The sequence below is a fragment of the Apodemus sylvaticus genome, chromosome 1 (genome assembly GCF_947179515.1).
Source record: "Apodemus sylvaticus chromosome 1, mApoSyl1.1, whole genome shotgun sequence".
Lineage (NCBI taxonomy): Eukaryota > Metazoa > Chordata > Mammalia > Rodentia > Muridae > Apodemus > Apodemus sylvaticus.
In genome coordinates, this window is record NC_067472.1 from 86,203,159 (window position 1) to 86,230,372 (window position 27,214).

At 42.0% G+C, this 27,214-nt stretch overlaps 1 protein-coding gene across 1 annotated transcript; it reads right to left on the reverse strand.

Annotated features, from left to right (window-relative positions):
- Positions 1-179: 179 nt before the first annotated feature.
- On the reverse strand, positions 180-22,199 carry LOC127697267 (acyl-coenzyme A synthetase ACSM4, mitochondrial-like). The gene is given in 14 exon segments (XM_052200290.1): positions 180-266; positions 1,563-1,682; positions 3,055-3,154; positions 3,261-3,388; positions 3,820-3,921; positions 4,046-4,126; positions 5,656-5,779; positions 8,085-8,164; positions 11,184-11,340; positions 12,768-12,911; positions 17,313-17,520; positions 21,039-21,102; positions 21,104-21,250; positions 21,999-22,199. Coding segments are annotated over 14 exon segments (1,743 nt in total).
- Positions 22,200-27,214: the final 5,015 nt, after the last annotated feature.

Consider the following 27,214-nt stretch of genomic DNA (forward strand, 5'->3'; position numbering starts at 1 on the left):
CTTTTTTCTTTATTGTTTTCCTAGGTACAACTATTTTCAAACAGGAAAAAACAAATGTTAAAGCATTTTAAGATTGAAATAGGAAAAGATGTTTAAGTGTTTTAAGAGTGTAGTCGAACTGTCAGGAAGCTAGTACTGGACCAAACCACATCACTATTTCCATCTCGGTTCTTATCCAGCTATACCCGTCCCCATTCCTGGTCTCTCAACACGTTGCGTTTGATCTTCCCAGTGATTGTCTTTGGGAGTTCTTGAACAAATTCCACCTGATTGACAGAAAGACAACAAGAAGCACTTGATTCCGGTGTCTCATCATAGCTAACAGTCAGTACAATCGCAGGAACCCTGGCCTAAGGCTTAAAATGGGAGATTCCCAGCTTTGGATATCCTTCCAAAAATAAATCTCTTTATCCTTTGGTTTCCCTCTGTTTACACCTAGAACACAACTGCCTTCTACTACATGTGATTCAGAAAAAGACCTCTTAAAATGTCTTTCAAGAGCTGGGACCTAAACAGTCTGAGGAAAATCTTAGGGATTATTTATAGAGTTAGTAGAGATTTCACGTTACACCCTGACTTGGCCACTTTTGTCTTTGATTCTTTCTCTCAAACATCTTTAAATGTCTTCACTTTCTCTTCTGTAAGTCAAAGTTAGCAGTTTAGTTATTTTTAATGGAGAAAGTGTGAAGATAGTTGGATCTGATCACTAACATGGACTACATTTTGGCTCAAATGATGAAATGGTCTTGTAATTAACCAGTAACAGCTGATAATACTCGAGAGTCAGAAGGTAGTGCAACCATCTTTGTCTTTTATGTGCTTGTTCTTCTGTCCTTTAACCTTGAAGAAAGGTTCAGGAAGAGTCGTGTGTGTGTGTGTGTGTGTGTGTGTGTATGTGTGTGTGTGTGTCTCTCGCATGCGCATGAACACTTCTGAGGATTAAATAGGACTACTTGAACATCTTGGGGTTAAAGAAGTATCATAGCCTGTTTTACTCTGTAGATCAGGTGCCACATTAGGAACTAGGAACATTAAAAATTAGGAACTTGGTGATTCTTAACTTCCATTCCCCATATAAAATGGCCCTTATTAGTTCTGAAAACATTCTTAGTATTGCAGTCTATTTCTTTTTTTTTTTCCGTCTGTGTTTCTATGCATTTTCTTTGCATGTGTGTGAACACACCTATTTGGGCAAACACACATATCCTTGGTTAACTCTTCCACCTAAGATACCAGGTCTCTTAATCAAACCCAGAGTTCTCAAATATGACTGGTCTTGCTAGCCAGCTTGCTCTGGTGTTCTTCTACTTCTGCCTTTCAAGGCAGTTGAGCCAGCACACCCACCCACGAATATACGTGGGTTCTGGGAATCTGAACTCCAATCCTCATACTTTCACAGCCAAGTACGTTAGTCATACTCCCAGCCCCTGCAGCAAAGGATCACTTGTATCTTAAATATAAAACACTTTAAACAAAAGCTTTCAGTGTAAAATTCAAGAGTTATCTTCTAGTATACACAGCAAGTGTAAAGTCAAAATCCAACAGAGGTAACTTGAACCTACCTTTCTTGGGTACTTGTAAGGTGCTGTTGAGTTTTTCACATGATCCTGAAGTTCAGCAGTTAACTTCTCACGGTTGGAGGACTTGAAGGGTGCAGCTAACACAATAAATGCCTTCACCACCTGCAATGGAAAGACCATTTGCTTGTAAGACATATCAAGGATTTGGAACTCTTGCTGGATGAAGGCATTGACTGTCCATAGCAGTGCAGACTCCAGAGACACTTGAGTGAAGCTTGGCTACAAATTATAAAGTATATTTGAGGATTTCTTCCCAGAGGAATGGACTGTGAATGTAAGGAGTGCTGAGTTCTGTTTATATGTCCCATGGACTTAGCATATCTGCTTAGCTGATTGTATGAGGCAGCCCTTGATTTCGAGGTGCACATTATGCCACGGCACCTCCACAATTAGAGGCATGTTGAACAGGATGAGATTCTAAAGAGTAGATGTGACAAAGTACAGATCAGGAAGGATCTATCTGGACAGGGCTGTTGCCTCCCAATATTTCCTTCCACTTGGAATTCTGCTTAAAGATGCAGTATTTTAATTGGTGCATTGATTCTAATTGGCAGGTGCTTCTGGCATTTGAAATCAGTTCTATTGAAAAGATGATGTAGTGGCAGGAGAAGAATTATATTGCAGATTGGAATAGATCAAAAGTGATGATTCAAAAGGGGGAAAGATGTTGTTTAGAGAGTACGCTGTGAAAGGCCACTGGTATGTGAGAGGGAAGCACAGAAACAGGGATAGAGTGTACTGATAGCCACACTTGCTCGACATTTTTCTGCTTGCTAAGTCAGGAAACTTCCAGGAGGAAAGGGAAATGTGCTTCCTAAATAGACCCATGGGAAGTTTGGGCCAATCTTGGGTACAATTTCCTGTTCTTGTTTCTGTAAGAAATGTATTTTGAGCTATAATGGTTGTATGGGAGTTGAAATCTGATGCTTTTGCTTACACAGTGTCTGATCCCCATGGAACAACAGCCGCATGAGCTATCTAAACAATATTCCCCTCATGTCTTTCTAGTAGGGCTACCAGCATTTACTTCCCAAGACCATCATATCATCTAGGTTTGGCTAGTTGGCCTATACAAGTTGCTGGACTACACTGGGTAGAGATGTGGTAGAATTTACTTGAAACGGGTGCAAAAGGAATTCACTTCTTCATGATAGTGTGGGGATATTTGTGTCCTGAGCTGATTGCTATGTGATAGGAGAAATAGAGCTTAAGATCTCAGGCAGACAATTGAGTCAGAGCCTCAATAACATCAAAGGTATGCTTGGCTAAAGCTTGAATCCCCGAATTAAGGGGAGTTTCTGACCCAGGCCACACAAAGAATCCCAGACCTCTTTGGGGTGGAACTCATTTGTAAGTAGATTACCAGGCATACATGTTCCTTTGAGAATTAAACAAGTACCCTAAGTTGGCCTTTGTGGTAGACAGATGGACAAGACTTGAAAATGAAATTCTTTAGTTCTGACATCCACCCTACCTCTCCTCGGATCGGATCTGGACTGCTGACGACAGCTGACTCAACTACTGCTGGGTGCTCTATCAGTGCGCTCTCTACTTCAAATGGCCCAATTCGGTACCTGCAGAGGGGAGGAAGCCTTTGATACTTTGATCATCACATTCTCCAAATCAGAAGTCTCCCATTCTGCTATGTCATCAGTTTCTTAGAGCAGCAAACATACAAACCCAGAGGATATAATGACATCATCAGCTCTGCCGACAAACCAAAAGTATCCGTCATCATCCATCACTCCTCTGTCTCCAGTGACATAAAAATTTCTTCTTATTGTAGCATCAGTCTTTTCTGGATTGTCCTGCCAATCAAAGATGCCATTTGGGGATTTGTCTACTAGAACAGACAGGGGCGTGACACCCAATGAGTGACTTATACATCATATTCCTAAAAAGAAGTCAGGGTTTTGATAGGGCAGTTCCTACAAAAGAACCCACAAACTCTAAGGTCTAAGAACTAATCCTCTCCTATGAACCTTGTGCTTGCATGCAACCTTTTCTGCCTTAGCTGGTCCACCTTTCCTCTCTGAGGACAGCCACTACAAATGACTTCTTACTTGTAGAATTTATCTTAGGAGTACTCTCACTGAATGGGTGTTATTCTCCCCACTTTACAGCTGATGAAATAGACCTGCATTGGACACCTGCCCAAGAGTCAGCAAGACACGGTAGTTAGGAAATTTGGACCCATTTCTGAACCCGGGCATGGCCAGCATGTTCTTTCTATTCATACCACATATTCAGAGAAGAAACAGAAGGGCCGACCAGACTCCAGCCTAAGGGCAATTTCCCCTTCCTTGCCAGGTGGTAGGATATTTCCATTTTCATCTATAATCTGGAATAAGAAATAATTTATGCCTTTCATTTTTTTTAATATACAAAATAAAAACAGGTTATGAATGGGGAGAAAAGGAAAGCACTCTTCTTTCTTGAACCAATCAGATGTTTTCTCAACCCACCTGCACATTGTAGGGCACTACTCCTTTTCCCATGGAGCCTGGTTTAATTTCTTCTCCTTTGCGATTGGCACAAATAATTCCCTATAAAGAGGACAAGTTTTATATAAGTGTATAAATTCTGACAATGAGTTAAGATTCAGTTTGGGAGCTAGGGAGATGGCTAAGTCAATAAAGTGCTTGTCATCAAACATGAGGACCTGAGTTTTGATCCCCAGCACTCAGACAAAAAGCCAGGTGAGCTAGTTATGAGATGTAAGCCCAGTGCTCTGGGTATATATACATATATGGATACGTATCCGTATATGTATATATGTATGTATAGTGGAGGGGTTGAGAGATGTAGTGTTTTGCCCATAGGCAGGCAGGCACATATGCATACACATCTCCCTCTCCCCTCCCCCTCCCTTCCCCCTCCCATTCCCTCTCAACCTCCCCTTTACCTCCCCCCTCTCCCTCTCCCCCTCTCCCTCTCTACCTCTCCCTTTCCCTCACCCTCCCCTCTTCAGTTTTTACTGATATTCCCAGAATGCAGGGTCATTCTTGGGGTGAAGTTTTGGGAGTAGTTGATCAGAGTCAACAAATGCACTGTTAAAACACTAATGACTGAGCCTCACCCCCAAGGTTCTGATCCAGTGATGTTTGATAGGATCCAAGGATGTGCAGTCTACATTTCCCTATGGCATCCACTCTGCTGTTTTGAGGACCATACTTCTTTCTTATTGTTGCTGCCTGGACTTTTGAGACAAGGTCTAAAGATCTTATGATATAGTGGAGGGTAGCTTTAGACCCAAGACATAGATGAGGCTATCCTTGAATGTGTGGCCCTTTTGCCTCAGTTGCCTGTGTACTGGAATTACAGACATACATATCCTGCATCTAGCTGAGGATAACTCAGCTGAAAACCATGCCTTCTAGGTTCCATTGGAGGCACACTGGAATAGATTCTCCCAGAGGCTCTCAGGGGTAGGGAGGTCTTTCTTACTGCAGTGGAAAGATGAGCCACTCAGTTCTAGACTCATCAATCTCTAAATTTCTGGAGCTAGCTAGCTGCTGTGCAGGGAGCAGGCAGGGAGGCCGATCATATTTCTTCTGAAGCCATACCTAGCTAAGCAATTCACATATTGTAATAACTATTTACAGCAAGGTGTTGTGAGAAATTCTACAAAGATTTTTAGCATGAGTGGGTCACTTTAAGGACTCAGTGCTCAATCTGAGGGCTGAATAGCCCCAAACACACACACAGGTCTCCATATGCATAGTTTCTGTATCCTTGGGATCAACTAATCAAGGACTTTGAAGTATGTAGTTTTAAAAACTGGACCTGTGTTATATATACAAGCATTGCTTCCCCCATTATATCCCAGTAACACAGACAGCAACTATTTAATTGGTAGTTTTAAATAGTAATTTTGCATTGTATTTGATACCATGGGTTATCTAGCAGTTTAAAAAATAGAGGAAGATGTGTTTAAGTTCTGTGCAAATCCTGTCCTGTTTCACATAAAGGAGCATAAACATTGGAGGATTTTGGTATTGTCTGGGGTCTTGGACCCAATCTCCCATGGCCACTGAGGAAAACATTCTAAACAAATTTTGTCCCTCGGACATACCACTTCAGTCTGTCCGTATCCCTCATACAGCTCCAGCCCAGTTTGCGTCTTCCACTGTTCCAGCACCTCGGGGTTGAGTGGCTCCCCTCCTGTCAGGCAGTGCCTCAGCCTCTTGAATTGATATCTGGAGAGGCAGAGTTGCATGGACTTTGGTGGGGGGCATTTCATCACAAGTTCAGATGTTCAAGCAAGAGAAGCGCTAGAAGAACAGGCTGTAGAAACACTCACGACCTAAGTGTTTTCTGAACAGCTCCTGTATTGCTGGATATCTTCTAGTTGTGTGAGGCACATGAGTGATGAAAAGAATATTTCTGAATAAACTATGTTTTAGCAGGTGGGGGGGCTTAGTGAGGAAAGGGGTAGATGAGAACACTAAAAATAGAAAGTACTATAATTATGAATAAATGATACAACAGACTAGGTGGTGGTTGTGCAATAACAGCTCTAGGAACCCTCTTAGATTTCTCAGAGCACCCATTTTACAGATGGGGAGACTAAGGTCTAGGGAGGTTAAAGAAATTGCAAAAGCCTTCACAGTAATAGAGCCCCAAGTAGGATGCTCTGCTCTGTGAACCTATTGGACCAATGTCCCAAGCATGTCATCTACACTGAATCCTTGTCACAGTGTCATAGATGAAATGAATGGGGGCTTAGCAAGGTCAAGTAAGCAAGTAACAAAGCCCTGCCTGTTTGACTTTAGATCTTGCTCTTTTAATGGGTGACCTATGTGAATCAAGAGTTGGAAGCCTGGGACAGTCTGACTCTCACATGTAGTGGGATCCCAAACAAGCAGGCAGCTAAATGGGCAAAATGTTCTCTGTGTCTTCAAGCAACCCTTGTATAGCTTTGGACTACACTTGAAATGTGAGGCAAGAAGCTCACATGGACAGCCACAAGGAGATGACGCTGACAAGAAAAGAGGAGGTGGCTATCTGTGTCACTGTCTCAAAGCACTTCCTCCCCTGGGCATCCAGACCTTAGTAGGAAAGGAAGATGGTCAGGCCTACAGGGCTCAATTATTCTCCTCCTCTTTCTCTTTCCATGTGTTGTGTAACAAGATTGAACCATTCCTATCCTGCAAGAAAGCTTTTTTAAACTGGAAGTAAAGGACTCAAAATATCTTCAGGAAGTCCCTGAAACTAACTAGATCTCACTAGGCCCCTCCTTGCCAGAGTAAGCAATATAAATTGAAAAGAAGGCTCAGAAAAAAACAAATCTGCAAATGAGACTCCGGAAACTAGATCAGCTCACTGAAAGTAAGTAGAAGAAAACAGCCCAGCTGCTTGTAAGAGGTTTAAAACTCTTCAAATCTGTTGAGCTGCCTGCAGGCTGTGCAGTGAGTTTTAGGTTCCCAGATTTTGTGAGCTGTCATTGATGTCGGAATAAACTTTGGTGCTGCTGCTGTTTTTGAGTCATTTCTGCTCCTGCAAGTAACCACTCACCCCATACTAAATTTAATAAGTGACACCAATACAAGCCGGTGGTTCACTAGCTAGTGGTTCACCAAGTTGGACTTTGGTGGTATTTGTACTTTGATCTGTCATTGGCTGCCTATCTAGGGTGAGAAAATGTGTGTTTTGTGTTTCTCCAGGAAAAGTTTTGTCAAGCAACACCATGTGCTAAAATTTAATTAGTTGTATAAAAATGTATCACAGCTTTACCTGACAGGTGGTGGATGATTTGGCTAAAACATATAATCCTGAGTTGTAAATTTCATTCACTTCTCTTCAAGGATGCATATGTGTGGGTTTTGTTTGCCTTTTTCCTATTTGCTTTGAAGGGGCTTATTCTAAAGGCTGTGTGTGTGTGTGTGTGTGTGTGTGTGTGTGTGTGTGTGTGTTCCTATAGGTGAGGGTGTATGTGTGTGTTCAGGTGCCCTTGTTTATATGTCTGTGTAGGTCAGAAGGCAGTCTCAGATGTGATTCCAGAACATACCATCACCTTGTGTTTTGAGATAGGCTCACTCCCTGGTCTCAAACTCCTCAAACAGGCTATTTTGGCTTGTCAGTGAGTCTCAGGGGTCTGCTTATCTTTGTTCCTCTACTGTTAGATTACAAGTACATACTACAGCACCTGGAAGATCACAGTTCAGGGGATCAAACTCAGATCCTCATGCTTGGGTGGTAAGCATGTGACTGACTGATCTGTCTCCCAGCCCTTCCCCTGGATTTTAAGGTGGCATATGATTTTGTCCCCATAATGTATTAGGTAATATCTTGGAACATTTTGATTGTTGTGAATGAAGAGAAAGGAGATGACAATGCTAATGGTATCTACCCAGTATCATACAGTGTACAGAATAATTATTTGGTCCAGAATGTCTATACAGTGAGATTCAGATTTCGGGCTACCCTGTGTGGTAAAGGAAGCTCTGTAATGTTGCATGACAGCTTCTGCTTGTGGTTCAAATGGGGAGTTCTGTCTGGTACCTCTTAAGGTCCTTTTGTACGAGCATCCGGTACACTGTAGGAGCACTGCACAGGGTCGTGATGGGATATGTGGTAAGTGTCTGGAAGACAGAGAAAGACAGATAATGTCAGTAGTGGTCAGGTAGAGGCCATGGCTATACATGACATATACAAGCTTTCTTTTCCATTACTGCCTGCTAATCCCATGGAATAAGAAAAGTAAATATTTACCAGTTGTCATCAGTGACATGTTGGGGTTTACTAGTTAATGGAGAATTGTACATATTTTAGAAACAGGTATCTACTGTTGAATTTAGTAGTGGAACTGCTGAGTTTGAGAACAATCAGAAGTGTGAACTGGTTTCCTCAACTCCAGAACTTTGTATGATGAACTCTTAGAAACTCCTACCCTTATTTCCCCATATGTTCTGTGTTGCATTGAGCCTGGCTGTATGAGCTAACCTACCAGGACCTTTTAGTGCCATTCCTGGGAAGAATAGCCCACCTTCAGAGAACACCGAGGCATGGCAGAAACAGATGCTTTAAAGGACTTAACATTTGCCAGGCTAACTCCACCTCTGCTTCCTTGGGTCAAACCTTCAAGTCTTGTGCAGTCATCATGCCTTAGAGGTATCCGTAATGGAGGGACAGGCTTCACTGTCCTGTCCAATGTGTTCACAGCTGGTATTAAACATAAATATTCTGGACAACATTGTCCAGATTCATGCAGGCCAGCTGGGCTGTCATAAGGTCAAGAATAACTCCTAATTCTTGCAGTAGCTTTTCTCTCTCTTGACACCTGCTTCAGAGTCAATTCTTCTTAGTAAGTGCAGTGTGTACTGGGTACTTTTCAGAACAGCACAACTCCTATACAAAGTTTACAGCTACAAATAAAAGTTTAGTTTGTTTGTTCGAGACAGCGTTTCCTTGTGTAGCCCTGGCTGTCTTGGCGTTCACTCTGTGGACTAGTCTGGCCTCCAGCTCTCAGAGATCTTCCTGTCTCTGCCTCCTGAGTGCTGGGATTCAAGATGTGCGTTACCACCACCCAGCAGGCAAAAGACAGTTTTCAAATCATGGAGTGAACAGTTTATTTCTCAAGGCACTTGCTAAACTATGCAGACGGTCTTCTTCCAATACTTCATTGTATTTCTCTTAGGGCCGTCATGCTAGCTGTTAGACCAGTTAGCAAAAAACAATTTACAAAATAACTTAAAAGAATCACAGACTGAACACAGCTTTTATCTACACACAAGTGTGCTGCTTTGTTAATACTACAGATCTCATAAAGATTAAATCATTGTTTTTACTGCTAAAAGAATACTTGGCTTTAATCACATTTTCATTAAGACAAAGCTGCCAAATATTTTATTAATATGTAAATTTGCTTTGTTCTTAATGGATTCTGAAATTACATATATTCTGAGTGAGGTAAGTCAATTATAAAAGAGCACACATGGTATGCACTCACTGATAAGTGCATATTAGCCCAAAAGCTCAGAATACCCAAGATACAATTCACAGACCACACGAAGCTCAAGACAACCAAAGTGTGGGTGCTTCAATCCTTCTTAGAAGGGTGAACAAACTACTCACGGGAGCAAATATGAAGACAAAGTGTAGAGCAGAGACTGAAGGAAAGGTCATCCAGAGACTTACCACCTTGGGATCCATTTCATATACAGTCACCAAAGCCCTACAGTATTGTGGATGCCAAGAAAGGCTTGCTGAAAGGAGCCTAATATAACTGTCCCCTGAAAGGCCCTGCCAGACCCATACGAATACAGAGGCAACCAACCATTGGACTGAGTGTGGGATCCCCAATGGGGAAGTTAGAGAAAGGACTGAAGGAGCTGAAGGGGTTTGCAACCCCATAGGAAGAACAACAATATTAACAAACCAGACCTCCATAGCTCCCAGGGACTAAACCACCAACCAAGAAGTACACATGGCTCCAGCTGCATATGTAGCAGAGGATGGCCTTGTCAGGAATCAATGGAAGGAAAGGTCCTTGGTCCTATGAAGGTTCGATAGATGCCCCAGTATAGGGGAATTGAGGGTTGGGAGATGGGTGTAGGTGGGTGGGTGAAGGAACACCCTCATAGAAGCAGGGGGAGGGGGAATGGGATAGGGGATATCCGGGAAGGGGGATAACATTTGAAATGTAAATAAAGAAAATATCCAATAAAAAAAGAAAAAATATTTTAAAATAAAAGTTTTATGACTTATTGTGAGTAATGTTGGATTTGTAAAACTGTGGGGGTATATAAAAATTTCCTGGGTGAAGAAATGTCTTCATGTTGATGATTAGGAAGCCCTGATTTATGGAGCATAATAACTCCAGTGTGTGTGTGTGTGTGTGTGTGTTGTATATAACCAAATCAAAGTAATTAGCATGTACGTACGTATTGTCAAATATAATCACTTCCATGTATTGACAATATCCAAACCTCTAGTTATTTTGAAATGTCTTTTAGGCTACAGTTAGCTTGCTGTGCTATCAGATATCTTTTTTTTTTTTATTCTCTCTCTCTCTTTTTTATTCTCTTTTTTTTATTCGATATATTTTTCAATTTACATTTCAAATGATTTCCCCTTTTCTGGTCCCCCACTCCCTGAAAGTCAGATATCTTAATGTAGCCATGTCCAGTGGAAGATCTGCAGACTTAGTTTGCTGGAGTATTGGGGTATAAGAATTACAATGAGGAACACAGGATGGGGAAGAGACAGGGGATGGAAAGGGATACTCTGAGAGGCAACTTTCTGAGATCAGCTATTGTCCTTTTATCATTAGGTCAGAAACAAAATATTGGTTCAAATTGGAGTCTTCTGTTGTTTAGAACTAGGCTCCTAAGCAGCCAGGTTTTATCCACACTAGTGAGCAGCCATGTTTTATCCACTAGTGAGCCCTGAGTGATTTACAGCTGTAGCCTGGCTTTCCTGCTGAGAGTGTGGTGGGTAATTCCCCTTCACCTGCAAGCATTCAGAAGTCAACTCCCTGAGTCTTTGCTGCTTAAACAAAACAAAACAAAACAAAACAAAACAACCCTGATTTCCAGAAGCTTGGGAAACCCTGGAGTCTGACGAATCCATTCTTTATAGTTTTGTGGGGTCAAGACTTACATCTAGGAAGGTATCAGTGTCGAACTGGGCCATCCGGTGCACAAAAACGCAGGCACCTCGAAGCCATGTTGAAAACACACTACCAATAGCAGCCTTAATCCAGCCAGTATCTGACATGTTCCACATGATATCTGAGGATGTCAAGTCCATCCAGTACCTACATACAGAAAAGCAATAGAACAGAGCAAAAATAAAACATAAAAATATGTGCCTAGTCTTGCAGAGATTTGATGTGCTAAGGTGAGCGTTACCCAGGCCAGGGGCTCCATCCTCTCAGAAGAGAAGGGGAGGGGAAGGGGGAGGTGGGAGGAGGTGCAGTGTGAAGTGGGGAACAGGAGGAGGGGAAGTTAATGACAGGGATGTAAAGTGAATAAATAAATTAATGGAACAAAATAAACAAAACCAAAGTGAAAAGCAAACAGTAGTTTTTGAGGAGTAGTCTTGCCCTACCCCACAGAGGAGCAAGCCTCACTTCACAAGCCAGGGTTCTACTTCCCTCTTCTTAGAAGGACTTTTCTGACTCTTATGTCATCTGGGAGTAGAATGGGGGAGCTGAGTTTGATGTACTTTTCTGACTTTGTCCATTGATACAACAAATATTCAGAGAGAAAGTTTGCATAGAAGGTGTTGGTATCACAAAGCATACAAGACAGATCTCTGCTTTTATTTTAGGAAAGCAAAGTAGGAACAAACACAGAATAATGTGAACTAAGTAAATAAATGTTACAGGAAGATAGATACATTATCTACTTTTGAAGGAGAAGGAGTTGATTTTGCTCACAGTTCCAGGGTAGAGTCCGCCATGCTAGGAAATTGGTAGCAGCAGGAGCCTGAGGGAGCTGATGACACTGTGTGCGTAGTCAGGAGGCAGAGCCTGATAAATGCTTGTGCTCAGTTCACTTTCTCTTTTTTCACACAGTCTAAGATCCCAGCCCAGAGAACGGTGCCACCCACAGTGGGCAGGTCTTACCACTTCAGTCAACATGATCAAGATAGCAATATCTGAGGCCTACCCAGAAGACAATCCCCTGGGTATCCTAGACCTTATTGGGTTGATGATTAAGAGTGATCATTGAATGCTTTAACTTTAGGTAGAAGGAAAATTAAACAGAGCAGTGTGGTAGTTTTAGGTAGACTTGTTTCAAAGACCCTTCTGGGTAGGTAAATTCACCTGGCAATAAGGAGAGAGAAGCAGTTGTGCTATGAATCATGAACTAATGCTACATTTTTACTTGATCAGTTATTTCAATGGCACCATTTAGCTAGGGTGGGGTAGAGGCATCCAGAGTTCTGTCTTATGGATCTATGTAAAAATATCTTAATAGCCAGTTACGGAGAGGTGTCATATCAGTAGTTGGACACTCACGTTGGCAACCTGGGAGACTGCATACAAAACAAAGAAGCAGTGTGGTGGTACACTACTGCAAATTCAACCTTTTTTGTGGGGGAGGGGAGAGAGGCAGGAGGATTGCTGTAAATTTGAGGCCAATCTAGGTTACAGAGTGAGTTACAGTCCAGAGCCAGCTACAGTGTGAGACAAGGCTACAATCAAAATAAGAACAAAACTGTAGTTTTCTTTCCTACCTTCCACAAAGGGCATACCCAATGCCAAGGCTGCTCTGTGAGTGCTGAGCCATCTTGGGGGAGCCTGTGGTCCCACTGGTGAAGTAAATGGCCATTGGTTCTTGACTTCCTGTCTCCACACAATTGTGCTCTTCAGAGGCCGATCTGCAGATGAACCCAAAGATAGAGACTGAGGAGACTGAGTTGACTCGGTAGCATTTTTCTGTGTTAGCTTCCCATTTACTACAGGGGAATAATGGATTGAATCTGCTGCAGAGCTTCCCTGAGCAGAAACTCCCAAGAATCTTAGAGGGACTCTAAAGATCAGGATAAAGTCCTCATTTTTAAACTCATTTCTTTGTAGGCCAAAAAGATAACCAAGATAACTCAACATGTCAATATCAAAAGTGCATATATTTTATTTTAATGTCTCTATAATTTATAAAACTATTAAAAACAGATTTGAATCTTTCTAAGTCAATACCATTTCATGATTTACGGACCTTTAGATTTAAAAGCCAAATTCATTGAGATCAAGCTTCAAAACTTTGTTGTGGTTGTTCAGTATCTTCAGCATCTGACACAAACAGCTAATAACTGACCAAATGGCCATCCCATCCTTTTCCCGAACTAACAAAAGTCGGTTTTGTTCAGGTACTAGGTAGCCACATGCATCTCACTTAGTCATAATTAAGTTAAGCCAATCGGGGTCATTTCTTCCCTTTTCAGTGTTTGGTTAAGAAAAGGCTTGGGAGAATTATAGTCAACAGATATGAAGTCCTACAGGAGACATCTGCTTGTTTTAAGAAACGTGATGTGGGCTGGGGATGAGGTCTAAAGTTTGTACCCCAGCACCCATGTAAATGCCAGGCAGCTGCAGTGGCCCATCATGAGTCCATTGCTTGGAAGGTGAGACCGGATCCCCAGCACAAGAGAGCTACCTGTACTAGAGACATTGGTGGGCTCTGGGTTTGAGGAGAACCCTTGACTCAGTGAGTAAGGCAGAGAGATCAAGACAGACAGCTGACATCAGCCTCAGGCCTTTGCATGCAAACATGGACACGTGTACTCTTAAATATGTGCCTATACACATGGGAACACACACACACACACACAGACACACACACACACACACACACACACACACACACACACACACCTTCATGAGAAAAAAAGAGTAATGAAGACAGGATGCCTTTGTCTGACACCTGCCCATTCATCCTGTGTCACAGCCCACGAAAACTGTCCATGTATAAAATGTATGCAATGCGCATGTCTGGAATTCTCCTAGTCATGCTGGCATCACACCAAAGGTTGGCCAATGAAGGATATCTGAACTGGGGTCTGTGCCTCAGCAAGCTACCTGGACACTCCTCATTACTGTTTCTATCATCTGTACTTGGATTACTAAGGTGGAAAGAGTGTATCTTAGGTGACAGCGAAAGACTGTTAGTGTACGCAGCTCTCCAGTTCCTCCCTTCCCTAGACAAACATGCCATTCTCACACAGAAGGATCTGGGTGAGGCTTATGTCTTATTCTGGTGCACATTGTATGGCAGGGATTCTGGGATTCAGATTGTCTTGTGTGACAGAGGAGGCCATATGAGGTGAACTGACACACTTCTGCTGGTAGTCATTCTGTAGCTCATGCCTGGCCTGGAACCCGGTGTAGAGCAGCCTGGCCTTAAACTCACTGATGATATCTGTTGCCCTGCCTCCCGGGTGCTGGGATAAGTGGCATGCATCACCCTGCTCTGTATTATGTGTATCTGTATGCCTCGTGTATTATATTTTTTAAATTTCTCATTTTGAAAAAACTCCAAATAACAGGTTTTATTTCAGTGAACTTCATGTTATCATTTTATTTTGAGGCATTGTCTCATTGAACCCAGGCTGACTGAAAACTGCCTTTGAGGATGATGTTAAACTTTCTCTTGCTGCCACTTCTTGGGTGCTGAGATTATATACATGTGCCACCACATCCAAGTTACGAGGCGCTGGAGGAGTCCAGAGCTTCACACATGCTAGGCAAATTCTATCATCTGAATTACAACTCTAATACTCAGATAATTTAATGATGAGTGAATGCCATTGAAAAATAAGATAGAGATCATTAGATAACAAACATACTTTGTCCGTAATGCCAAAAATAGTTTCACAAAATATTGAGATATATTTGACAGCTTTCTTTCTTTAAAATAGAAAAAGATCATTGAGTTTTTGGGTTCCAGAGAGGGTGATTAAGTTACTTTATTTAACATCCTAGGTTAGAGGACATCTCTTGTCTTTGGGCATTTCTCCATTAAGTATGAGGACCTACTAATACAAGGCTTTCATCCATTTATTTATTTTTCACTGAAAAAAGAGACAGTAGAATCTCTGAGGGGGAGAAAGATGTGCCTGGGGTGACGCTGAAGTCTGGTTTTTCTGTCTTTTTGGCTCCCTAAGTTGTAAGTTCTAGATGTTTCAGCAATTGATCTTGCCTGGTAACTTTCAGATTTTTATCATTATACCTGAGACTCACATATTCCACACTTGTTAGACATCTGGATCTTCTCAGACCCCTGATCTCCATATGGTTGCCTCACTGTCTGTCTTTCTTTTTTTTTAATGTATATGGGTGTTTTTCCTGCATGTATGCCTATGTACCACGTACATGCAGTGCCCATGAAGGCCAGAAATGGGCATTGGATTTTTTGGATCTTGACTTACAGATGGTTGTGGGCTGCCATATGGGTATTGGGACTCAAACCTGGGTCCTCTGGAAGAGTAATTAGTGCTCTCAACAGCCCTTAAATCTAAGTTGACTATCTTATAGGCTGGTTCTCTTCCCTTCTCTGTCCATTTCTCTGTTCCTTCCTTCCTTCCTTCCTTCCTTCCTTCCTTCCTTCCTTCCTTCCTTCCTTCCTTCCTTCTTGCCTTTTTTCTTTTTCTTCTCCTTCTTTTCAGTGTCTTGTTGTGTACCTTAAACTGGCCTCTAAGTTCTTCACTCTCCTGCTTTGACCTGGATATACCCCATGCCTGCTTTTAATTTTCATTTTGTAATGCTGGGACTGGAGACCAATCTTGTCATTCAGTTAGTACCAAGCATTGTGCTGACAAGCTATATCACCAATTTCATCTTCTCTCAAATGACAGTACCAGCCACCGATGTCCTAACCAAAAGTCAACCAGCCCCAAGTCCTGCTCCTTCATCTGCTGTGTGAGTCAGCCTCAAATCCAATTGCAACTACTGTGCCATTTGTTCTAGCCATTATGCCCAGCATGTCACATTGATTTATCCTGTTTGTTTCTTCTGCAATACTATACTGTCATTATCCTGATCTCATAGATTAAGATGCAGATTTTCAGACTGTCACATAGCTTACCTGAGTTTACAACCTATAAAAATTATAAGCTGGATCTTTTTATTTTTATAAAACATCAGCCATTTAAATAATGGTTATGCTGTCAGTGAACATTTTTCTTATTTTTTAATAACTTCAGAAATGCTTTCTCTTATATTAGCTTATTTTGTCCTCAAATGTCACAGAATACTTGCAGTATAATTATTCTCATTTACATATGAAGAAAACAGAGGATAAGTGTTGTCTGCTTACTAAGTATTCCTTCAGCACCCAGCTGTGTTCTGTTAGGGGTTGAAGATACAGATATCAACCAAACATACAGGAAAAGCCTTGGCATCCTTAGAGAGTTTAATTTAAGGCAGGGGCTGTAATGCTTTCTGCAAAGGCAGATAGCAGTCATGCTATTATTAAATGAAAGCAGCCATAGACAATATACAAACAAAAGAGCACCTCTGTGTACCAATGACACTTTGTTTACAAAATCAAGTGGTAGATCTAATTTGGCTTTGGAGCCTAATTTTCTAGTCCCAACCTCAGAGTAGAAAAACCGAATCTAAGAGAGGACATGAGGCTAGTCTGATCACTCAGAGGCCTAGCATGAAGAAACAGTCCGTGAAGGGGAAAACTGCCTTACTGCTTCCTTCCAACAAGGTGGTCAGGAGCAGCATCACTTATGACAAAACATTTGAATGGAAACCTGACAAGATAGAACAACTATAGAAAGGACCAGGAAAGAACATCGGGGCAGGAGAGACAGTGGATGTTCAAGGAATAAAAGAGAGACTGTGATAGTTGTGGCCCAAAGGTCTGTCTCTATAGCACACTCCTCACATGCCACAGAGGAAACAGAAGAGTCAGAGCAGAGCTACGCTTCTTTCTTCCATCTGTAAGTAACTTCTTTAAATGATGTTTTTAGGGAGCTAGAGAGATGGTCTAGGGTCTAAGACCACCTGTTATTATTACAGAGGACATAGCTCCAATTCCCAGTGCCTATAGGGCAGCTCACAACTATTAAGATGCTGTTTTCTGGCCTCCTTGGGTACTGTATGCATGTGATACACAGACATACATGTACTCATAAGTTCATACACTTAAAAATATTCTTTTTTGGGAAGGAGCCTAGTATCAGCTCTGGCTACTTCTGAGTCTTTGGACCAACAGATTCAGAGCTGTAGCTATTATTTGAGCCTTTGCTAGTGCCTCCCACCCAAATACTCACTGAAGTAACTCCTGGAAGCCGAGCCACCCGTCCCAGCGGCGTGGAGACACTAGGAGCTTGGTCTTCAGGTTGGGACACTCTGACACAATGGAGTCCACTGCAGGGGCCACTTCCTCACTGGCCACAATGCACTTGGCCTTGGATGCTTGCAACCGGTAGAGGATGTCTTTTCTGGTCAGTTGGATCGTCCCTGGCATGAATACAAGCCCTGGAACAGAAAATGATTCCTGAACTAACAGCTCTGGAGATTATTGGGAAATGTAGGTCTTGTAGGATGAGTAAGAATTTCGGATCTCAGCCCTCAGCCACCTGTGCCTTGGTTCCCTGGGCTATCCCACTGGGCTATCCCACTGTACTCTGGCATGAGGGATCAGTGGAGCCAGTGGCTTTGGAATCTGAGAGGCCTTGGGTCTAGTCTTGGCTTTGCAAATTGCTAACCTTATGACTTGTGTCTCTCTGGCTTTCCCTTCTTTACTTTTATCACAGGGATAATGACAGCACCTGGCTGACAATGATGGGGTAGTAGTAAGAACCACTTTCATGTCATGCTTGAAAGGTGATTGTGTAATGCTTATGTGATACTTAATCATCGTGTTACATTCTATGGAGTGGTTTCTGTGAACATTATCTCATTCAATCTTTCAACCAAGATGAGTTTTTCAAGATAAACCACTGGAAATGAGAGAAGAAAATAATAGAAGTGTAAGAGGTATGGAGATACTAGAATTCTTTTCATGTGTTATCTCCTTTGTTCAAATGCTTTATAAGATACATACTACATCAGCGCAACAGGACAGAGTGAAAAATTATATGCAGATAGGAAAATGCCTGCTCATTACTTTTTGATAGATTGCATAGCCCTAGATTCTTAGAGACTACTCTTCAAAAACTTAAAAAGATATATTTATTCATCTATCATTTGTGAGTGTGTGTTGTGTTGTGTGTGTGTGTGTGTGTGTGTGTTGTGTTTTGCATGGAGATCAGATGATACCATTGTGGACATGGTTCTTTCCTTGTACCTTTTTTGTGGGTTCTGGGAATCGAACTCATGTAGCTAGTAGGCCCATGTTGTGTAGCAAGCATCTTTAGTAACAAAGCCATCTCAATAACCTGAGACTACTATTCTAAGCATCCCCAGCAGGTGCATGCAGTCTTTGGGGATAGCTGGTGAGTGGCAGAGCCAGCCTGCAGATCATTGATGTAGTGGCCTGGCACCGGCAAGGTTTTCCTAGATGACCATGGTCATGCTTAATTTATCCCTCTTCATTCCAAACATTAGCCAGAGACAGGATTTCAAAGCTCCTTATGAGAAGAATGCGCGGGGCAGGATTACATGTAAGGTGTAAGGATTAGATGTAAGGATAAGATGTAAGCAGGTGGTTTGACTCTCAAAAGTGAATCCGTGGGAGGACAACGATACTCAAAACATTACAGATAGCCACCGCCTTTCACTGAGCACGTATCACACGCCAGTGAATGATAACTCACCTAGGGGCCACAAAACCAATACATGGCGATGGCACTATCAAAGTCAGTCCCCAGAGCCATTTCCATTATTCCCAAGACCTGTGCTGTATGGCAGTGTACTCTTGCTGGGTATTCTGAAATCAGCTAACTAGGAAGTTGTGGAGTTGAATTCCTAGCAAGGAGGCTCTTCTTTACTGCTCTTAGTGTTATTGTGGGGGGGGGGGGCTCTATGCTGTGGTGTGCATGTGGGCAGAGGACACCTTTTGCAATGTCAGTGCTCCCCTTCCACCTTTAGGTCAGCCTCAGGGGCTAAGCTCAGTTGACTAGACTTACATAGCAAGCACCTTTCCCTACAGAGCCATCTTGCCATCCCAGGCTATTTTACTGACTGTTTTTCACTGAGTTAGCTTAAGAAAAGACTTTAGAGGGTCTTAGAATGGTCAATTAATATAAAAATACAAAATGATTTCTCTTACAAGTCATTTGCTCTTAACGATTCCCAGTTACAGCTTCCATGGTGGATTTATGAATTAATCAATGGATAGATGACCACCTTGGGAGTCAGAGGAAGATTTGTTGTAATGGGTTTTAGACAGCAAATGTTTGTGGGATGGCCAGTATCTCAGGCTTCACTGCACATGCCTTCCAGCAAAATCAAAACAGTTTGCCATGTGGCGAGTGAAGGCAATTTAAAAAATTCACATAAAGGGTTTAACATTTTGGCAAATAAACAGATCTGAAGCTGCTTTTCTTCACTTAATGAGCTGTTCTGTTATTGTTGTTTGTTATTGTTGTTTGTATTTTTGAACACTAGCTTGTGCATTTGTACCCACAGGTTTCCTAATCTAAGTAACTTATATTAAATAATATTAAGGGAATATTTTTATAACAGATAAACTATCCTTAATCTTCTCCCAATCACAGTTGATTTCCAATTTATATCTCCCTTTATATATAGTGAGTTAACACATTTTTTATGTTCCTGCTTTCATCTATTTTATTGACAGTAAAAGCATCTAAAATTCACTGAAATTCTCCTGATGATATATTGCTAATATAAATTGCTTTTTAAGCAAGAGCAAACCATTCAATCATCAATCAACACCTCAACTAAACTTACACCTTATCTAGGTTATACATTATTTAATCATTTCTATTTAAGTTGCTTCTGGTTTTGTATACCTGCTAATAACATTGCACTAATATCTTTCTGTTCTCTGTAGTAGTCTACATTTAAGCATTCTTATTTATTTTAATGGAGGTCTGAAGTTTTTTTTTAGGTAAGAAATCTTTTGATAAAAGACCTGGAGCATGTGTTAGACTCTGGACTGTAGGATTGTTCTTGGTCTCAGTCAGCATGTTTGCTGTGGAGCGAATGGAGCCAACTGTGTTCCATCACAAGTCTATTTACCCAAACAGGGTGAGCCACAGTTCATGGCATACAGACCTATCTGAAAGACATGCCTTTACTTGGGATACATTATGTTACTACTTTGGAGACAATGTATAGTCAGATATATTAATTCTTCTGAATGGAGTTTTTTTTTTCCCAACTTGAGTCCAGAGTCTCTTATGTTCTTACATCCCAAAGACTTCCTCTTCTTCTGTCTTTTTATGTTGCAGATAATCTAGATATACACCCAGAAGAGAGAACTGTGGGTTGGGGGGAGGTGACCCACACACCCTGCACTGTGGAGAAGCATGCACACTTGAGTTTGCTTTTGTAGAGCTTTTTTGTGCAACTCTAAATACTGCAACTCTCTTTTTCAATTTCATTTGTGTGTGTGGCCACTTTCAGTGCGCCAGTCTCAGGACAGCCTGAGACTTTCTGTCTTGACTAGATGTGGCTGGCCACTGAGCCCTGGGGATGTGTCTGTCTCTGCCCCACAGTGCTAGGATCATAGGAACCTGTCCCTCCACGCCAAGCTTTTGATGTGGGAACACAGGTCCGCATGTTTGCACAGCAAGCACTAGAGCTGTCTCCCCAGATCCCCAATTACATAACTTTTGAGTGGTGTGAACCTTTGGCAAATGTCTTAACATCACTGTGTCTTGATTTCCTCTCTTGCAAAATGGTTATCACACTAATCCCTAATTTCTTAAATTTGTTATTATTATTACATCACAACTGCTCCCAATTTTAACTTTCTCTCCTTTCTGTAAGGGCTGCATTAGTCAAAGATGACACTCCACACAATTTTCAAGTTTTTGTCTCTTTGTGTTTCCGCATGATTTTCATGTGACATTTGTAATACTAACCTGTTCTCATGCAAGCCACATTGATGAGCCACCATTCAGGGATGCGGGGCAGAATCACAGCCACCCCGGTCTCCCTTCTGCAGGCCGCAGGGCTTGGTGAGCACATTGGCAGCCTTTCGGGACAAGGAGCCCAGTTCTTGGAAGCTCCATTTCACCTCGTCTCCTTTGCCATTCACCCACCACAGGGCTGGGTTGGCTGGCCTCTCTCCAGACTGGCCAGGAACACATGGGAAAGGACAGATAATGTATTATGGTTTAAGGGGTGTCACCTGAAGATGCACATGTTAAAAGTCATGGTCTCCTATCCTGTGGCTCTAGAGCTTAAAGAAGACAATAATCAGATCCTAGGCCCTTCCTCTTATTCATTCTTCCCCCCACCCCCAGCTGCCCTGAAGTGGAGTGGGTAGGCAGCCTTTCTCACATGCATGTTCCCCGTGATGCCCTGGGCCACCACAGGGCTAAGTGGACATAAGCTCAAATCATTGCACCCATGAAGCAAAGCAAACCTTCCTTTGCTTGAAATTGTGTGTCTTAGGTGTTTTGCCACAGTGATGGAACACTGACTAACACCGAAGGCAGAGAGGATATCTACTGCTACTCCTTCTCCACATGGGCTTCCCCAGTGTGCCTGGGGGAGAAATCTTCCTCTCCAGTTGAATAGTCTTGGAGACTCAGCTCTTCATGGTGTTTGCCATTTTTAAGAGGGGATAAGCATATACCAAGGTAGAGTTAATCTGAATTCATCTCCCTAGACTTTAAGTTTGCTGAGACGAGTCAAAAGACAGAAATTGGAATGACTTATGGGCTCTTGGTATTTATGAGTCTCCATGGAGTCATCTAGGTCCCTGCCCTCATTGAGATAAAGAACTGATTTAAACTTGGCAGGTAGGGCACAGTGAGAGGCCCCGGAAGACAGAGATGAGTGGGCAACAGGAACACTGGAGACCTGCTCTGTCATACCTTCTCCTTTAGGGACCACTGGTCCAGTACATCTGCAGCAAAGTTAAAGTTCTTAGGTAATGACTTCTCACAGCGATTGATAGCTTCAAAGTCATCCAGTGTCAGAGGTGCCCAGAGCCCGGGATCTCTGTGGAAGTGCCGGCCGGCCGGCTTGGCAAGCCAGATGAATCTAAGTCTCTGACAGTGGAGGAGAACCTTCATGATTCCTGAAAAACGTTATTTTCTGATACCAAGTGGGATGTGCCTGTAGGAAAGAGTGAGGAATGGGGAGTGTCAGCCGAAGACTGGGAAGTGGATTTCTGAAGAATGCCCCATCCTCACAGAGATCTGTCACCATTAGCCACTGATCCGTGTCCCAGCTCCTGAATGCTTCTTAACTCCGAGTGTCACCAGCTTAGCTCTAACAACCTGACCAACTATAAAATTGTCAGATTTTCAGCTTCTCCTTCTACCTCCTCCCCAAGGAAAGCACAAAGGGAACATTTGCCATCTGGATTTGTTTCCAAGGCCTCCCTCCATCACCTCAAACTCTTATCGTTTATGTCAACTCCTCTGCTTGGTTTCCTCTTCCAGTAACACCAGCCTGTTTCTTTTTGAGAACATCCACAAAGAGGCAGCCTGACACCCTCTTGATTCCAGCTACCCTGCTCCCCTCTACCCATTATCCTTCCATTGCAATTCACTGAAGCCCCCGGACGACATACTTTATGGCCGTAAGACTTTGGGAAATTTATTCATCTTCACATATCTCAATGTTCTTATTGGAATGGAGGAGAAAATATAACCTCTCACTCCTGGTTATTATGGAGATTTAAGAAAATAATGCATGTGAAATGTGTAACTCATAGAAAAGGACTTTCTTGTTGTTAATTACTGCAGTTTTTGGGTAGTGCCATGACACGGTTTCATGGATAGCTCTCAGCATGTGGGTCAGGATGCCTGGAGTTTATTTCCCATTCTTTCCAAGCAACTTGTGATGTCAGTGAACTTGCCCACCTTTTCTTCCACTTGTAGTGTTTTTAATTCTATAGTTGTTCTTCCTTTGACCTTCTGTAACCTGCGCCCTGTATTGTTGTTAATCTGCCGAGTGCTATCTTTTCTCTACACGAGCCTTGGGTGTCTAACCTAACTGCCGTGAATAGAAGCTCCATAGCTGTGTCTTCCATTTTTAGCACCAAGCTCGACTTAGTGTTAATAAAAAGTAGCTGCTGTTCACAAAGCTCTTGCTTAGCCGGGGCAGCACTGTAGAGCTGGAGCTGCTGCTGTTTCCACTTGCAGGGAAGACACGGACTCTGATGCAGACTGAAGGAGCTTGCCTGAGATGGTCTGGCCTACGGCAGCAGAAACAAGGCTAGGCGCTCCTGTGCTGTGGGTCCTCAACCTTGTGGACGATGTCCCTTGGGTTTCCCTCTCAATAGGCATTCTTGTGAATGGTGAGCACCCCTACCTTTCTGCCTTTTTGTTCTAGAAAGTTAGTTTACATAGAGTGGAAAAAATATGCAGGTGCAAAGAGAACCTGGGCCTGTAGCATGGCGACAACAGGCACAGAAAGGAGGGCCCGGGGTGCTGCCCCTTCTCCTCCGTGCTTTCCTGACCCTTTGCTGCTCAGAGAGATGTCTGACTTCCTAGGTGCAAAAAAAGGTTCGCCTCAGTCTTGAAGAGCTATGTTTGTTAGTAATGTTGGCATTAAACTCTCTGTGTCAACATGGAAAGAGAGATCATACACAGGAACATTATAATAAAACTCATTAACCTGTACAAGTCACACGTGTTGCTAACCATCAAAATAATTTAAAAAGAGAAGAAACAACAACAGACAAGAGATTGTGCTTTCCTCAAGCAATGTTCTGGAGATGTAATAGAGTTATCAGAGTAAAGATGAGTGGAAATGAGAAGCAGAGTGGGCTATGCTCAGGGCTTAGCACAAATTTAGCCAAATTGAGCTGCTTTTCCCTCTCCAAACATACATGTGCAGATGTGCACACACATGCACATTTATGTGCAAACACACACACATGTATACATACACACACAATTGCATCCACAATTTTATTACACACACACAATTTTTTTTCTGACTGAGTTTTTCAAATTACATAGCCTATTCACTTGTCACTGTCCTCTGAGGCACACAGTAATGATAATAATGTCATTTCTGGCTAGTTGTAGGGCTTCTGGGAGCTCCTGCCTGTTGCCTGGGACACAGATAGCAAAGACTCAAAAGTGCTGCATCAGAACAATCAAACATCATGCAGATATGGTAGCCTATGTCTTGATCTTAGCACCTGGCTAAGGCAGCAGGATTTTCATGAATTTGAGACCAGCCGAAACTATTTGAGACCCCACCTTGATGAAACCAAAAGCATAACAAAACAAAATTTGACCCTCAACACCGTTCACACTGGAAGAATTCAGTAAAACAAAACAAAACAAAACAAAACAAAACAAAACAAAAAAAACAACAAAAAAACCCAACAACAACAAAAATCGACAAAGGCAAAAGCTAATGAATTGGAGCCACTCCCATTTATCCCTTCCTCTCCTACTGCTGAACCTGAACTCTGGGATCTACGCCGGCTCCATTACCCCCAAACACCCCCACCTTCCTCTCCATTTTGCCTTTCAAGACATGGATTGCCAGAGCATTCACGGACACCCAGACACGTAGACCCTCTTGCTGTCTATGAACTCTATGAACAGTGCTGATCTTAAAAGACTCATTCTCATCTTTGTTCCTTCCTCCAATTTAAAAGACAATGATTTTTTTTTCCTGTGGCATGCTCAATTTCCTGCATCCCAACTAATCACTAAATTAATATCCAGGCAAATCTAAAGCTACATGCTGTAAACAGGTCTGAACTGATTCTCTATCTTGATGTTTTCTGAGCACAAATAAAGCAGAGTGAATGCTACAGATGCACACAATTGGCAAGCGCCCACGTGATCAAGAAGGTCTCTCCATTGACCTTGAGATATCTTTGGCCAGCAACATTTCTTTGTTCTGGTCTTTTCGGTTTATGTTTGATTTTGGAGTTGTCTTTGGTACAGATGGGCCTTTGAAGCAAACACAGAACTCTGAGGATCGCCATTTTGTTTTGAACGGAGACATTTCCTGACTTGGGATTCTGGGGTTGGGGAGCAAGCGTATGCAATCCCAGGGTCAAAGCTGAAAGCTGCCGAGTGTTTTAAACATGCTTTAAAAAATATCTCCAGAAAAAAAAATCTCTGTGAAAGTGAGAGAGTTGAACTGAGCCATTTCTAAACACTGTTGTGATTTCCAGAGTTTAAGACGAAAACTTAATAGTTGGGAAGATTACTGAGCAACAATTGGCCACTCAGGTGAACTTCTATGTTATATGTTGCTGAATTCTGAATTTTATTTCACAGTTACAGGATTTACTGTCTTGCTCACAAAGGAATAAAGGCATTGAGAGGAGAAGAATTTACCAGTGGCCATTTATCCAGCAAGCAGCAAGTCTAGCTGCAGTGGCTATCCCTGTGGCCCAGTCCAGGGAACTCCCATGTTTTTTGTTTTTTTGTGCTGCATGGCTGATATACTAAGTGAAACTATCGAAGGAAGTCACCTGGCCTTGGCCGTGCAGCCATCTGTCGTGCCCCGTGCTGAAATCCCTGGCCCATGCTGCTGCTCCGCTAGAATCCCCTTGATGCTCCCACAAGCACCTGTCTTACCAGCAAATGGTCCTGCCGGCCCGGAACTGTCTCCTGTTCCTTCCCAAAGGCTGTTTCTGCCACAAAGTTGCCTCCTTCCTGCCTTCTCTCTTTTTGATGGTGTCTATGCCACTGTGGCCCCAAGCCTCTGGTGCACAGTTGGGAGGGACATAATCCCTTGGGAGGAGAGTTCTTGTTTCTCTGGACAACCTGTGGTTAAAGGGACAGACGCCTATAGGACACATCTAGGAGAAAGAAGACAAATGCAGGGCACCCTCCTCCCCTGACTCAGTGCCAAAGAAAAACTAAACCTGCTCATTAGCGGATTATTCTCATTCCCAGAGCTGATATCTAGATCTGCAATGCCCATCCCAGAGCAACCCTTGATGTGATTGATTACCAAGCATCTCAGGACATCGACATAGCTAGGTCTGAGGGGAAATCATTTGAAATGTAAATAAAAAAATATATCAATAAAGAAAAAAAATTTAAAAAAAGAATTACTAAAAAAAAGATAAAAAATAAAAATAAAATAAAAATAAAAATTTAATCAATTCTATAACTAACATACTGAATTATAGCTAATATTAATTTAAGATTAGAAAGTACTATTATTTATAAAATACTATTTTCCAAATAAAACACACTTATTTTATAAAATAAAACTTTGAACACACACACACACACACACAAAGAAACCTGCCAGTTTATTATAGCTCAAAAAAATTTTATCAGAACCCTCAACTGATAAATTATAAGAACTATTTTAAATTCCTTGATGTTATTGAGCACTTACTGTGTGCTAGCCTCTATGAAATGTCCTGATACTGACTCACCTAAAAATCACCTTTAAACAATGTTATCGGCTGGTGAATGAATGCACGACTTTCATATCTTGTATTTTTCAAAATGGTGTATCTTTTCTATCACAAGTACAAATTGCTAATTTTTAAAATAAAATTATAAATTATTTCTAGTGGGTATGAAATACATAGTTAATAGTCATACATGTGAAAAATACAGTCTTTCCCCTCTGCAATGGAGATTTTACTTTCACTCTTGATAATAGATGATTTGATGTAGCCACTGATAGGAGGCTCCATCACATTAAAATTTAAAGACAAATGAATCCATTAAAAAAAATCTTTTTCTTCTTCTCATACCCTTGGAGATAAAATATATTTCTTTCTTTCTTTTTTATTCGATATAATTTATTTACATTTCAAATGATTTCCCCTTTTCTAGCCCCCCTCCCCACTCCCCGAAAGTCCCGTAAGCCCCCTTCTCTTCCCCTGTCCTCCCTCCCACCCCTTCCCAGTTCCCCGTTCTGGTTTTGCCAAATACTGTTTCACTGAGTCTTTCCAGAACCAGGGACCACTCCTGCTTTCTTCTTGTATCTCATTTGATGTGTGGATTATGTTTTGGGTATTCCAGTTTTCTAGGTTAATAACCACTTATTAGTGAGTGCATACCATGATTCACCTTTTGAGTCTGGGTTACCTCACTTAGTATGATGTTCTCTAGCTCCATCCATTTGCCTAAGAATT